This window comes from Momordica charantia (genome assembly GCF_013281855.1).
Source record: "Momordica charantia cultivar OHB3-1 chromosome 6 unlocalized genomic scaffold, Mcharantia_2.0 BLBB01000006.1, whole genome shotgun sequence".
In the NCBI taxonomy this organism is placed as follows: domain Eukaryota; kingdom Viridiplantae; phylum Streptophyta; class Magnoliopsida; order Cucurbitales; family Cucurbitaceae; genus Momordica; species Momordica charantia.
The window spans coordinates 24,808,830-24,824,705 of NW_028275164.1; the positions used below are offsets into that span (position 1 = coordinate 24,808,830).

A 15,876-nucleotide genomic window follows, 5' to 3' on the forward strand; every position below is an offset into this window, starting at 1 on the left:
AATTTTCCTATGTGTGTTTGTGGAAATATTGAATGCTAAATAATAATTCATCGTCCATGCCATGATTTGTAAAATAAGAAATTATACCACAATGTGTGTGTTTGTAGAAACGACTCTAAGATTCAAAATCAAGCGTGGATGGTTCGAATAATGTGTACTTTAAATAATTATAAATATCTTTATTTATGGATGATTTGTTTGATCTAATGTAAAAAAAAATGGATGGAGGGATAAACATGAAATGAGATCAAATTCGAGAAGATAAGAATCCTATGGTCTGGATCAGCTCACCATTTCACAAGTTAATACATGAATAAATTTGATCCTGAGTTAAGACATTTCTCTTGTTCTAAAATATGGTAGATTCAAATCTTCTATATCCTAAACATTATTGGATAAATTTGAGTTTTTGGATTGACCAATGCACGGATCGAAGAGAGTTTTAAAGTTCAAGTTGAAGTAAACTATCAAGAGAAAGAAATAATGTTATAATTTTCGAGTGAGCTAGAGTTGACTCTAATTAAATATGAGTTTCAACAAAAGACATGTTATCTTTTTATAAGAGCAAAAATCCTATAAAAGTCTGAACATTATAGCTTTTATTTTTTTAGTTCAACAATTACAAGGATGTATACGATCCAATCACATTTGAAATATAGTAACAGGCCAATATCTTATGCACAAAGCTATATATGATTGATCAAATATAACAAAAAAAATCAGTTTAATAAAGAGATCTAACGTAGTATTGTTCCTTACCCACTTATGTTCGGATTAGCCAAATGCGATAACTTCTAAAATGTTAATTTGACTACAAATAATGATCGTATAGAGTAAGTTAGACATAGACTAGAATTCTAGCCAATTAAATAATTTATTTTCCTCTTTAACTAGAACACGTCAATTAATTAGCATGTAATATATATTTTTTCCAATTCTCTATGACACATGTCAAGAGACTAGTGGCTAAGATTTGTATTATCCAGTTTTTTTCCTTGACTTGGTCAAGCCATGTGATGTGCTTCCCTGCCCATAAATTCACTTCATCTTCTCCATTACTGATCAAACACGCCCAAAAAAACTAAAGCTCATCAGAAATGGCTGCAGCCTACAGACTAGCCTCGGCCCTCTCCCTTCTCTTCCTCCTCGCCGCCGTTTTACGCTCTTCCGATGCTGCCGGAATCGCCGTCTACTGGGGCCAAAACGGCGGTGAAGGCTCTCTCGCTTCCACCTGTGACACCGGAAACTACCAATTCGTTAACCTTGCATTTCTCACTACCTTCGGCGGCGGCCAGACTCCGGTCCTCAACCTCGCCGGCCACTGCAATCCCGACAACAACGGCTGCACCTTCTTAAGCAACGAAATCAGATCCTGCCAATCTAAAAACATCAGAGTCCTTCTCTCCATCGGCGGAGCCGTTGGAAGCTACTCCCTCTCTTCAGGTTTGGATAAATTTAATCATTTAGGAATATTTTTAGCATTCTCTTCCAAAGAACATGAAATACATAAGTTTGAATACATGATCCCTGTCTAACCAGCGTATATTAACTTGTGAATTATTAACTAGAAAAAAAATTTTTGATAAGTTAGGATAAATTTAATGGTTTATGAATTTCTTGACAGCGGATGACGCTAGACAAGTCGCTGAGTTCCTTTGGAACAACTTCCTGGGCGGACAGTCCAGCTCCCGCCCCCTCGGCGATGCTGTTTTGGATGGCATTGACTTCGACATCGAGTCCGGCTCCGGGCAGTTCTGGGACGAACTTGCCCGCCAGCTGAAGAGCTTCGGCCAGGTTGTTCTCTCCGCGGCCCCCCAGTGCCCGATCCCCGATGCCCACCTGGACGCGGCGGTGAGAACCGGGTTGTTCGATTTGGTTTGGGTTCAATTCTACAACAATCCGTCGTGCATGTTCGCCAATGGCAACGCGGACAGCCTCCTGAATTCTTGGAACCAGTGGACAACGTTTCCGGCGGGGAGCCTCTTCATGGGGCTGCCGGCGGCGCCTGAGGCTGCTCCTTCCGGCGGCTTTATTCCGGCGGATGTGCTGATTTCTCAAGTTCTTCCGGCGATTAAAAGTTCTCCCAAATATGGAGGAGTTATGCTGTGGAGCAAGGCATTTGATAATGGGTATAGTGACGCCATTAAAGGCAGCCTCTGAATAATCATAAAGTCTTCGGAGCCATTATTAAGTAAAAAATAAGAAATGGGGTTTCTTGAGCCCTTTTTTTTAGTGTTACATTTTCATATTTTAATTCATGTGACTCAATATATAAAATTTTATTTTATATATTGAGTAGAATTATCATAGTTCTATCCATTGTTGGTTCAATTTTCTTCGCCTCTTTTGGGTTTAAAATAATAATAATAATAATAATAATAATTATTATTATTATTATTGTAATACATGTGATTTAGTAGATAGAAGAAACTATTATCGAGATAAAAACGAGAAAAGCTCGATCAACATCCTCCTCTCCCGAGGTTCGAAATGTGGAGATACCTTTATCGTCACCTGTTAGCTCTGTCCACCACGGATTAGCGACATAAAGTATTGAACAAATATATGTATAATATATGATATCATGTATTATGTTTGGACACTAATTAGATTTCACATCAGTGTGCCAAAATAAGCGTAGTTCATAGATAATTGACATATAGTTAAACATATGGAAGTATTTCACCAATATTTAAGTTCGTGTTTCTTGATCCATTTAGTTAGACCTTTTCAATTTGGGTTGACTTTATTTATTAACTTTTTTTTCTTAGCATCTATTCGGTTGGTTGGTTTTAATTACAAAAATCGGGACAAGACCAACCTTGTGGTTGGAGATAGGTGCAATACAGTTGAGCGAAATTTATTGTAGACAAGTTTATGTAATACAGTAAATCCATCAACTTTAAAAAGTATCTAACAATTCCGTAAATATTCAATTTTGTGTTTATTAATAGATATCTAAACTTTAAAAGTGTGTAATAGATCATTGAACTTTAAATTTGATGTCTAGTAGATTCTTAATCTACTTAATTTTAATTAACTAATTATTAGATATAAAATTGAATTTATCGGTCTAGTGGGATCCTAAACTTCTTTTTTTTTTGTCTGTCTGTGAATTAAAAACAAAAAAGTCATAAATAAGTCAAAGGATTTAATAAACACAAAATTAAGAGTTTGAAGACCTATTTTATACAAAATTAAATAATTTAAAACATATTAAAACTATTTTTTAAGTTTAGATATCTATTAGATACAAAATTAAAAGGTTAAAAAACTATGAGAGATAAACTTAAACTTCAAAAACTAAACTAGACTCAACTTGTATTTAAGTAAAGATTTTCCATCAAGAATCAAATAGATAACACCAAACCACTGCCACAAACTTGACATCAAGATGAAGTTTACAATAGAACAAATTTTATTTCTAATGTTGGGCAATTAAAGAGTGACAATGACAGTTAAACGTCCGACCTTGTGTTTGAATGTTTTTGTTTCTCTTTAATTCGATCGTCAATGTCCATCATTATTATAGGTGTCAGTATAGTCATTAAATGTACTTATCATCTCGAGTGTCATTGTTTTTGTCATTATATGTACATCATTAAATATTAATTTTTTTTGAAATATTGATTTTCAATGATAGGAAATAGTTGTCATTTCGAACTGAAATCGAACTACTCTTAATTTCAATCGACTGGATCAATTTTGTGCTCTAAATAAAACCAACAACAATTTAACGTCACTAGCTTTAGTTTTTATTAACAAATTTTAATAATGTTGTTTACGAAATGAGCTCATTGATAAATTTTAATACAGTAGGAAAAAAATTGAGAAATTAAAAAAAATAAAGGATGAAATTAAAAAGAAATCTTAAAAAATAGGCACACCATCCACATCCAGTATATTTACGATTTACTAAATAGTATTTAGCATAAATGACTAATAAGTACTTCGGAAATCTCTTTAAGAAAATATTTTGTGGATTTTAAGTCTAACCCAATCACATTACGCCACGTCATTAGGTTGCAGAAACTTCCGGATGCACCCAAACAATAGCGTTCTAATTGCGCGGGAAAATTCACAAACCAGATTGGCGCCACAGAAACCCTAAAACTCGGAGTTTTCACTTCCACATCAAGCTCACTCTGAAGTTTCCATTTGATCGAATTATCTATTACATTTGAAAGCTTCTATGCTTGAAATCCCATTGCAGTGCACTGTTCCTTAGGAGATGGAGATAGATGGGCTATGTGTTATCTGTGCTGGTCTCGGAATCGTCGAAGAGGATGACTACGGTAATCGGATCGGTTACTCCAAGAGCGAGTACTGTTTAGGTACGCCAATTCATGTCTCTAGTTTGTTCTGTCTGGGTCTGAAGAAAACTTGAGGAGAAGAAGCTCAAATTTCGTCCAATTGAAAAATTTTACAGCCACTTGTTGATTAATGCGATCTCTCTCTCTCTCTCTCTCTCTCTCTCTCTCTCTCTCTCTCTCTCTCGCTCTCTCTTTTCAGATAATTTAAAGGATTTACTAAGGTTCTTGAGGCGCGATGACCCGCAGACTCGCGATGTTTTTAAGCAAGTTTGTAAATGGAACATTGTGGCTAAAGATCTGATACCCATTATTGAATACTGTCAAGATGATCGCAATGTAGTTCTAAATGCAGGTAGTGTTTTTTTTCTTCTTCTTAAAGTGAATGTCTTACCAATTATCTGGTAGAAAATTCTCATATTTTCTTCAATTCTTCAGTGAAGATTCTGGTGTTCCTCACAATGCCTGTTGATCCCACGTCAAGTGACATTGCTCAACAGATTGAGTATTTATGGGGCTTGAAGTCTTTAATCACTTGCAGTACTGTGACTGCTATAATTGTTTCACTTTTAGAGAGTCCGCTGGAAAATCTGGATTGGTGAGCGGGACTTCAAATCTTCAGCGTTTAATTCCATTTAGCTAGAAAATAGAAAATTGTATGGTGACTCGGTCCTTCACGCCAGGAAGCTTGGCAGTTATGTTATAGTTCTATTTCTTTCAATCATTTTTCTTTCACATTTAGAAAACCTATCTTACTTTCATTCAACGTGATCACATTCAAGTTGTTTTTGATTCCTTCAATCTGAATTCTCTATGGGCTTGCTGACGAAGTTAAGAGTTCGTATTTGAACCTTCACATTCTTTTTTTATGACAAACTCGGAGTCTATACTGAACGGCTCTCCAATCAGGATTAATCAAGGCTAAACTGAATAGATCTAGTTAATGGCACATATTTGGTTCTTTCACATTCTCTATTACTAAACTACCTTAATGGCACATATTTAATGAATATATAAAATAGTGTTTCACAAAACTTGTTTATCTTTAAATAGTACTTTTGGGGCTTAGCTATACCTGGATACTATTTCGTATTATTATAGTCTCCTGCTGTTTGTCAACTGAATAGATCTAGTTATAGTTGCTTGTTATTATGGCTTTATATCCATTGGCAGCTATACCATAACTTTTATTGTACTTCAGACTGCTCGTTTTTAATATTGCTTTCCGTTGATTGGGTTATGAATTGTCCTCTAAAAACAGTGGAACATTCTCAGAAGATGACTGGAAATTGATGCAGCTGGTTATAACACTCTTCCGAAATGTTTTGGCTATTCAAGAAATCTCATTGCAGCAAAAGGCTGATGGGTCAGCTTGTCAGTTAATATTGCTGAGAGACAAATTTCTGGAAGTTTTATTCCGGGAGAATGTAATGGACATCATATTGGTGATAACGCAACACATTGATGGTTCTTGCAGCCATCTCCGTCAAGACAAATTACTCTTTCTGGAAATATTTTATTTCATATTTATGGGCCAAGAGCCGGAGTTAATTGCAAAAGTACCTCAAAACAGCAATGAGGTTAATTTACTTCTCTTAATCTCTTCTATTATTCCTGTGTATGAGAGTAAATTGCAGCTAGCCGGTCAAGAATTTACAGTAAGATAAAGCTGCCTCTTGCCTATCTGCTAATATACAATTAAGTTACTTTGGTCTAACTATTGTGACTTGCAGTTTGATGTAAAAAATGAAAATATTGGTAATGACCAACATTTTGACACTTCTGGCTTTCATATCATCTTTGACCCTGTTGGTTAATGCCCGTATTCTGTTGTTCTAACTAAAATTTGGTTAAATATCAGGAAAATGTAGAAACGGTATCTTCTGTCAATAGTCTGAAGTCTATGATGGAGGAAGATAGAAGAAAGCTCTCTAGACTACACAATACGAACCGCCATTCGCAGTTCAGTGGAACTTTTACGCGGCATACCTTGGTACAAAGTGTTGTTGCTGCTAATGCTTGTCAGGGCTTTATCTTAGGGCTTGACTAATTATGGAATTTTTCCTGGCAGGATGGTTCAAAGTTAGTACTCAAAGGAAAGCCATCTTTGACTTCTTGTAACAGCCTTAAACCACCTAAAGTTTGTCGAGGTCCAATTAAAAAAATTGCATGGGACCATGGAAGATTAACATCAAAAAATAGCAAACTTATGCAGTTGCTTCATAATTTTATCAACCAGTTTCTTTCAGGCGGCTACAATGGTTTGTATCAGGAATTGCTGTTGTCACTAAGTTCCTTTTTTGAGTGGACTCATTGACTTATATTTCACCAGGATGCAGAATCCTAACTACTCTGATGGTTTTCAGCTCTGATGCAGTTGGTTTATGAAGATATTGAAAAGGAACATCATTCTATCCAAAACAACGATGTGGTTGTTTTCTTTGAGGTCGCACAGTTTGCTATTTCTTTTCAGTATCACAAGTTTTCAACTTCAAAGGTGAGAATTGAATTTTTAAAATTTTGCTATCTTTAGTTGTCTTGGATGCCTATGGCTTACATACGTATCAATTGGTTTCATCCTCTCCACTGTAGTTCGTTCATTATCTTTTACTAGTTTTACATTCTCAGTATTACGTTTTTAAGTTGTTGTAAATGATTATTTGTGCCATTTGTGCATAACAGCTCGATGTGTTATCCTTTGTTTTTTATTTTCCCTTATTCATATAACAGGTCATTTATGAAGGCTTATATGTATCAGCCTTAATGCACTATTCTCTATTTGGATTTTTTTTAGTATCACTGGACTCAATTTTCTTTTTTGTGATATTCTTGCCTGCCGTGGTCTTCTGCTCTGAACTGTGTTGAACACTTTTATGTAATTCTTTCTTGCTAATCTTGCTTGAGTTATTCTTCTTTGAGGTTGGTCGTTTAGGGTTGGAGACTGTAACTATATTTCAACTAAATTAATCTTGGAGGAGAACCCTTGTTTTCCTTGGCTACAGTTAATTGAAGCTGATACCAGTGAGGATCAAACGGAACATGTCGATTCCACATTTTTCCAAGGTAACATGTGCGGCCCAATAGCAGCTACAATGAACGAGGCAATGTTTCAGTTAGTTGTTACAAAATGGCGTTATGCATTTGAAGGCTTAAAGGAAACAAGTGATTTTAAGTTTCTGTCTGCAGCTGGCTGTCTGATGAAAAATATGGTGATTGCTTCTTTGTCACTAATCCATAACTTTTCTGTCTATTTTACTTATCTTGTCCAGTCAAGAAGCTTAAAGCTATCCAGTTTGGCCTTATCTGTGATCTTATCTCTGTCTCTGATATTTCTTTACTCAAGCATAATGGGAAGTGCTTTGTCAAAAATGACTTTCATACCTAGAAAATTTTCAACTCTGCACGTTCAACATAATTTGAAATTTGGGATCGTTGCTTGACTCTTTTAACACAAGTCCTCAATAATTTTTTGACTAATACAAGCTACTGGAACTTTTTGTAATCCTCTTGGCTTGGTTTATCATCTACTTCTGTAGGTCCTTATACTGAAAATTGATGGTTTATATATGTATATGTATGTATGTATGCATGTATTTATATATATATATATATATATATATATATATATATAAAGCATCTTCGGTAGCTGGGTTCTAAAGGTTTTTTGTACCTATAGGCATCCAACATGTCATGTGCATGTGTATATGTATATGTATCCTATGGTTGTGTATGAATTGGATATGCGCGGAAATTGTAGGCAGACACGAATTAGGATTATTTGAGAACAATGGCACCCCATTTAATGAGTATGATATGCTTGGACATCCTAAGCAGGCATGTATTGGGATTATTTGATGACACTGAGCCCAAGTTATGAGTAAGGATATGATTGGACATTGTAGGCAGACATGTAATGGGATTATTTGATAACATGGTGCCCAAAGCATAGTTTTGAATATTTCAAACATTCTAAAGAAGGGTGAAATTTTATAAATTTGGTCCCCCCTCAAAAAAAAATAAAAATAATATTAAATCAGAAATTTTACGTTAGGGATCATAAAAATGATACACACATTTTTATGATTGGGGCAGTGGCAAGTTCTCAGTGATTTTCTGGACTTTGGAAGTTTTAGTTTAAGATTTATTTAAAAGAAAATATTACTTGCATGAATTTAGAAGATCTTACACTTTTCTGATTATATAGTAGACTAAACTTTTTATTTTATTTTCAAATTGAAGAAAAAAATATTTTTTGCAATCAGGAAGTCATGTCACATCAGCATAATGAAGAGTTTTCCTTGTACAGATCTGCATGCTAGATTTGGTGCTAAAATTATTACCAGAAGATTCAAAGGAACCTCAAACAGCTCGTATTCTACTTTACAAATTATTTTATGATCAGACAGATCAAGGGATGACTCAATTCCTCTTAAATTTGCTCAAGTCATTCAACACTCACAAACAACCTAAAAGGTATTTTCCTTTACATGGATCCAAGATGTTGCTTTCCCATCTAGGCATATGTGCGTTCATATGTTCTCAGTTTTGAGTCATGTTGTGACAAATTTGCTATTTGTAAATGCAACTTGTCACCAGAAAGTCCAATGCATAATCTCAATAATTATTAAATGCATAAGGTATTAAGGTGTCTGAGTTTGTTTGGGTGTACAATGTATGAAATAAAGAGGAATGAAGAATACGTCTTTATAGGATGTATATTTGGTATCTCAAATTTTCCATGGTTATTTCTCATTCTTTTTATTGTCTTTTTTCAGTTTACATGCCTAAGAAGCTTGACCTGGCTTCCTTCATAATTTCGTTCAAAAGGATGCCTAACGTTTTCTTCTTTCTTTTCAAGATTGGCATGATGCTGTAGTGTAATCAGTGATAAATAGCTTTACACTGCAACTAGAGAAGCTAATTCTCTAGTTACATTGAAGATTACAGCTCATTCTCTATTTCATGTGGAGCGATTCTTTTCCTTTTCTTCACTTGAAATCTAGTAGGCTTGCCTATAGAACTTTTAGCAATAGTATATACTAAAGTTGTAACAAAGTTCTGTGCCATCTTGTTCAATTTTAATTGCACTTAATATTCTTAATTTATCTTCTTGAGATACATAATCACCCCACCATCCTTTGAGTTGTCTAGTAAACCCTGGAACTAAAATTTTAGCAATATGCCGGTCAGTGTTTTGGTTAACTTTATAGGTAATAGCTTCTAAGGTCATTTCATCCATAGCATTTGTGTTCTGTCATGCCATCTATATTCCATTCCTAGATGCCACTTCCAGAATATTGGGTTGGTGTCAAATCATGTCTTTCTTCATATTGCATATCGGTGAAAGGTCTTGGATTGAGCCACAACGGGGAAAGTGAATCCTAGATTGAGCCACAACGTATAGCTAAATTGTTCTAGATTGGGCTAAAGTGAATCCTACAAAATAATAGTTACAAAGGTCTAAATTGTTCACTTAAATTGAGCTACAAAGGTCTTGGATTAAGTTTTTGTCTTGGTATTCACTTTCTCGTCTTTTTGTTATTACACTGGCTTTGTGATGAATTTAAATTCAGGTTAAACTCCTAAAGGGAGGGTTAAAGGTTTTTGTTGTACGTTTCCCTTGTTTTTTATTTAAGAAATGGATGTAATTTCTTTTCACATGTATTTATGAGTTCCACTGGTCAGTGATCTTGCAGATTTAGTTGAGATGATCTATAAAGTCGTACAGCTCATGGAGAACCTCCAAGCTCGTGGAACACTTAGGGTAATACTCTAATATTGACTAATAATTCTTAAATTGTTTATTTGCTTTTATTCGGTATGGGTTTTGTTGTCCCTTTTGTTTTAGCTCGGCTCCTTGTGCTAGATGTCTTTTTGTATGTCCCATGTATTCATCCATTTTTTTTTTCTCTACGAAAGCACAGTACCTTCTCAATAAAAGGAAAAAAAAGTAGACTGTCCTCTTTTCTCACAGGGCATACTGCTAATGCAAGTACCAGTTTGGGTAGTCATTGATTTTATATTTCTGGTAATTGCTGTTGTTTGAAAAGGATTTCTATTATTCCATTGTGTAGGTGTTCTTTCAGTCAAGCATTATGTCATGGCATTTAATTTACTCTTTTGCAACTTTTTGTGGTTGCAAGGTTACCAGTAAAGTAGGTTAATAGTACAAAAGGAAGTTTATTGGACTATTGGAGACTACTTTCACGTGTTTATAAAAATCTTATTTGTATAATATTGTGATTGTTATAGCATAGGCACTTTTGTTCATTTTATTAAATATTAATTGCTTGAGCTTCCCTAACCAGAGCTCTATTCACATATTTAATTGGTCTCTCTTCCCTGGCATTGTGTTTCTGTATCTACGAAGTCAAATCTCGTAGAACTGAAAATTATTAATTTGTGCTCTTGCATGTCTGTTCAAATATGTATCAAAATAATTGTTTCTTTGGAGGTTTATGTTAAAAAGAAATTCTTGTATAAAGGTTTCTAAAAGATCAAGGAGAGGAAGAAAGGCAAAGTCAGCAAATAATAGGGATAACAAGCAGTCAGAAGATCAGGGAGCTGAGAATAAGACTGCCATAACCCATATTGAGCAACCGACCTATACCATTATTGGTGAGAATAGTAGCTTAAATGCAAGTTCTGGTAATAAGGAAGAGACTTCTGTTATTGATAAAGCCGATAAACCGATACTGCTGGACTTAAACATGGGAAGTTTTGAAGGCAGTTCGTCACAGATGGAGAACAAAAAATTGAATGATGGTTATAGCACAGCCGATTCTTCTAGTGATGAGCAGCAAAATACAACTGTGGAGGTTGATCTAAAAGTATCAAGTCTAGTATCTACTTTCGCCAACAACAACATTATTCAGAAAATATGCTGGTTGCTTAAGTTTTACAAGAGCAATTCTACTAACACAAACCATTACATAATATGTATGTTACGGAGGATCACCGAGGATTTGGAGCTTTCTCCAATGTTGTACCAGGTCAACATTTTATCGATGACTTTTGTTGAACCACTATTTTAGAGATTTTATACATACAAGCCTAATCTCTATTCATTTTGCAGTTATCTCTCCTTCCCACATTTTATGACATTCTATCTGAACAGAAGTCAAGTCCATGCAAGGAACACGCTAATATGGTTGATTTCCTAACAATTTTGGTGAGAAAGATGCTAAGGAAGATAAAGAACCAGCCACTTCTTTTTGTGGAAGTTCTCTTTTGGAAGACCCGAAAAGAATGCCATTACATTGATGCCGAGTACTTAGTGCATGAGCTTGGTTGTTGGAAGAAAGGAAGTAGAGAGGAAAATTTTACCGGGGGTGATGAAAATAGCTCGTTGATGGGCAAGCATTGGACTCCTAGAAGCATAGCGGATGCACTTGGTGAAGATGAAGCTGATGTTGTGATTCCCTCCAATGATTTTGGATTTCATGCGTAAGACTTGAATCTGAACGAAATATTCGACCTATTTACTTTTTGACAATCTTGTTTTGGAATCAAAGTAGATGATAAGGCAAATCAATGTAGAATCTGATACCATCAGCATAAAGATTGTAAATCGTGATATTTTCAGTTTACTAGGTCTTCATAAGTTATTTAAAATGAATCAAATGATAGAAGATATTTATTGAATGGTAACTCACGAAAGAATTCTTTGATACAAAATGTCTTTATTGTAAGCTGGCCTTTTTACCCAAAAAATTATGTGATAGTAAAGATCATCTATTTCATATTTGACAGTGAAGCAAAGTCTGACGAAGTTGAGAGAGGCCTTGAGTCTACCACCTTGGATGATGAGATAGAAGGGAAAGAACACAATGAAAAGTACGTTAAAATTTACAACTATTAACTGTTCAAGGTGCTTTTTTTTCTGAACTTTTTGGTGATTTATTGCAGTGAGCTGTCTATGGATGATCAATCCAAAAGGCTTCCTAAAAGAAAGAGACTTGTTCTTGACGCTGCACTGGGGACTAAAATTAAAGATCTTTATGAGAAGTATGCATCGATTTCGCTTGTATTTTCTTATAATGCAGTGTTATTGTAATAACCCTTCCCCTTGATACTTATTGAGCAACGACCCTGGTAATTGATTGCACATTGCACAATTTTTTTGGATTCCCCCGTTAAAAGATTTACTGGATCCAATTCATTTACTCATGGAAGTGAATTCAGTTATTCTATCCAACAACTTTTTCAATCGTTTGTACTGAGTTACTGGAAATATATTTGTCAGATTCAAGGAGGACAGGAATTGTAGCAGACTTATCGCGGAGAATCTTGATACTGATGTCAAAGTTTCGCCTGCACAAGTTTCCAATAAGCTTAGACAGATGGGGTTAAAAGTTACTCAAAGAAAGAAGAGGCAATATGCAGATGAAGCCTTTTCTTCTATCTCCAAAAACCTTGAGGGAGAAAGCAATGGGGTAGAAAGAAATAGTTCACTCAACTCAAATATTTTGGGGGAAAGTTCATTGAGTCAACCTTCGTACGTATTTGACCTTTATTTGCTTTCATGATAGAATGTGTAGATGAAGGTTTTTAACCATTTCGTCTGAAGATTTTGTGGTTTAATTTCTTTTATGTCTCTGATGGGCACTTCAATGTTTGTACAATGTTTAACTTTTAAGTTATATGTCATGACTGACCTTTTTGCCTTTATTTTTCCATGACATAGACACGCTAGAAAAAGAGTTCTTGCTTTTGATAAAGAACATGAAGTGAAGATCAGAGCTCTATATGAGCAGTAAGCTTTTAATTGGACTGTTTGCTCGGTGAAATTTTAGTCCAATGCTTTTTTGAAATTCAAATATTCTTAACAAATGTGCTTCCTGAAACAGGTTTAAAGATCATAAGAGATGTAGTTCTATGATTGCAAATGCGCTGGATGCTGGTAACAAATTCACTTCTGCGCAAGTTTCTCGAAAGCTCAAGCAGTTGGGTTTGCATATTTCTCATCGGAGGAGGTCAAGTGATGGGGAGCACAATGGTTCTGTTACTGATAAGGAATTTGGAAGTGATGATGAAACATTGCTCTCGTTAATAAATAGGTGAGCATGCTCGCATACTTGATTATCCACTATCTAGATGTTCTCATATCTTGCTTGATAATACTATGTTGGTTGTAATCTGCCCTTAGATGGGAGTCATAAGTTTTTCAACTACCTTAAAAGACTTCTGACAGAGAGAAATTCAGGCATCATTTCACAATAGTGTCATCGCCATTTTATAATTGTATCCTCTCTCTCATAAATTTTTTCTCACCTATTTGTTGGCTTTTATTATTATAATATCCTCTTCATATCTAGGATATGAAGCTCATTTTTTGTAGTTATTAAAGTATACAAGATTGCGAGCAAACTTGAAATTATCAACTCAATTGACTCTCTTCTCCAATGTGTTCCTTTCTATTTATCAATTCCAATCTTTTGAGTATAGGAAAAAAAGGAAGCATCTTGCCAAGTCAACAGAGGAGCTCAGTTCCATCTCAACACAGAGTATCTTAATTGATGAGGAATCTGAAGGTGTAGCTACAGAAAGGTTTACGCAAAGGTAAAGTCCTCTTCACAGTAATTGTGTTTCAAAATGCCTTTTCTTTTTTTACTTTTTTTTTCATAAAAAAACAATTTCATCGATGGTATGAAATTATAAAAGAGGGGGAATGACCTGAGCCCAAGAGAGTTACACAAAGCCTCTCTAATTGGATAAAAGAGGAGAAGATATTGTGATGGAAAATAGGAGATCATTTACATGTAATAAGAAAAAAAAGAACCTATAGCATTAAAAGACCCATAAAAGGAGAGCTCCATATCTTTAAAGATTCTTTGGTTCCTTAAAAAGAAAAATCTAGCAAAAAGTCATTTAGCCATATTTTTCGTAACTTGATGATTGAGACCCCTTTGGAAAAGTTGTGAAATTAGATTGTTTTAATGTTTATTTAGTAAGATATATGAAGACCCCTTTAGAAAAGTACTATATATATGACTGCTAACCTAGAGTTATCTGTTCCAGGGAGGATAGCAATCAAGCCAGTAGGTTGGAACCAATAGGGGTTGGTAAAGTGCCGGTAGAAGATGAAATTGGCTTGATTGACTTCACAGAAATTCAAGGTAAGGATGCTGAACCTGGCATCAGTATGAATGATTTGATGCAAGAGGCGATCGATAATGAGTTTGTAGATTCGGAAGATGAAGTGGCTCCTAGTGTGTATCGAGCAAGTGCTACAACTGGAAGAAAGTTGAGGATTGTTGATCTTGAGGATGAAGAATGAGATGGTAATGGCCAGGTTTTTTCTCTTTGTATTTATCCTACTATGGTTTAACTTGTGCTAGTATTGCTAAAGAGCAATTATATATTTTCCTTTTTTTTGCCTACATTTTAATCCTTCCAACTATGACTTTCATAATTTTAACCTTCAAAGTTCTATTCTAAAATGAGTTTGCTGAAACTTGCTTTTTATACGGGAAAAAAAACAAATGTTTTTACATAACAAAATGAATTTCGCTTATGGTTTTGACCCATTTAACCCACAAATTTGATGTTTTTATTGAGAAAATATTTGATTTGAGCTAGAAAAATCTTTGATCTGTATATATGTTCCTTTTAAATTAATTATAACGATTTGACTTGACAGGATATCCAGCAAGGGCGTTGCTCAAAATGTAGTTGCCCATAACGCCCGAGTGGAGGAAGCTCAAGCTATTTGCTTACTACCCAAGCGTTCTCGTCTGAAGCACTTTTAACGAAATCAGCACAACCAAAAGTTGGAGATCATTTTGTACAGCTTGATTTTTGTACATTATTATACTTGTAATTTTCAACTCATGTGTTGGGCAGGCGACGTTTTGATGGTAGAGATTAGATGAAGTTATTGCTCTTGTTGGGAAATCTGAGATGTGTATTTCTTTTTTTATTTTTTTTTCCCTCCTTTTGGTGGTGTTGAAAAATAGGCTGTGCTTTATACCATAGGTTGTAAATATTAAGATTATATTTGATAATGATTCTGCCCCTACGTTTTATTTATAAAAATTAAATCTGGATTACCTTTTATTTATCTTGGATTTTAATATTTATTATATTATCTACTTACTGCAAAAAGAACAAATAATAGAACCATTCAACTTGATGACATTTTTTTTAGGGAAAAGTATCTTTTGGTCCTTGAGCTTTTAGCTATAGATTTGTTTGGTCTTTACGTTTCAAAATCTTGCATTTTTGCCTTTGGATTTTCAGAGATAGGTTTAATTGGTTCTTCCATTGACGAATCTATTTAAGTGTATTAAAACTGCATTCATTGGCAAATCTATTTAAATGATTACAATTTAAAACTGCATTCATCTTTCATCCTTCAATTGCGTTAGGTAAAGATCATAATTTAAAACAATCCCTTTATGAATTAAAACAATCCCTTTATGAATTAAGACAATCCCGGTACAAAACAACGATAGGGTCTAATATCGTGGTATTCATCCTCACATTGGGTTATGAGATGGATATCGCGATACGAAACTCTATCAACAATAATGCCGGACAATCCTATTGATCTACAAACATTAAA

General features: G+C 34.7%; 2 protein-coding genes across 2 annotated transcripts; both read left to right on the forward strand.

Annotated features, from left to right (window-relative positions):
• The first annotated feature begins 1,047 nt into the window (after window positions 1–1,047).
• LOC111023925 (acidic endochitinase) lies at window positions 1,048–2,331 on the forward strand. The gene is made up of 2 exons (XM_022301436.2): window positions 1,048–1,443; window positions 1,625–2,331. The coding sequence occupies exons 1-2, from the start codon at window positions 1,098–1,100 to the stop codon at window positions 2,158–2,160; spliced, it is 882 nt and encodes a 293-aa protein (XP_022157128.2). The 5' UTR covers window positions 1,048–1,097; the 3' UTR covers window positions 2,161–2,331.
• A 1,728-nt stretch (window positions 2,332–4,059) lies between these two features.
• ATIM (timeless family protein) lies at window positions 4,060–15,368 on the forward strand. The gene is made up of 20 exons (XM_022301450.2): window positions 4,060–4,334; window positions 4,513–4,665; window positions 4,749–4,908; window positions 5,572–5,890; window positions 6,172–6,303; window positions 6,382–6,571; window positions 6,677–6,807; window positions 7,313–7,519; window positions 8,617–8,783; window positions 9,996–10,074; window positions 10,796–11,302; window positions 11,386–11,756; window positions 12,063–12,146; window positions 12,219–12,317; window positions 12,556–12,807; window positions 12,997–13,065; window positions 13,160–13,369; window positions 13,758–13,871; window positions 14,331–14,593; window positions 14,953–15,368. Exons 1-19 carry the CDS (start codon window positions 4,232–4,234, stop codon window positions 14,587–14,589), a joined length of 3,606 nt encoding a protein of 1,201 aa, XP_022157142.1. The 5' UTR covers window positions 4,060–4,231; the 3' UTR covers window positions 14,590–14,593; window positions 14,953–15,368.
• Window positions 15,369–15,876: the final 508 nt, after the last annotated feature.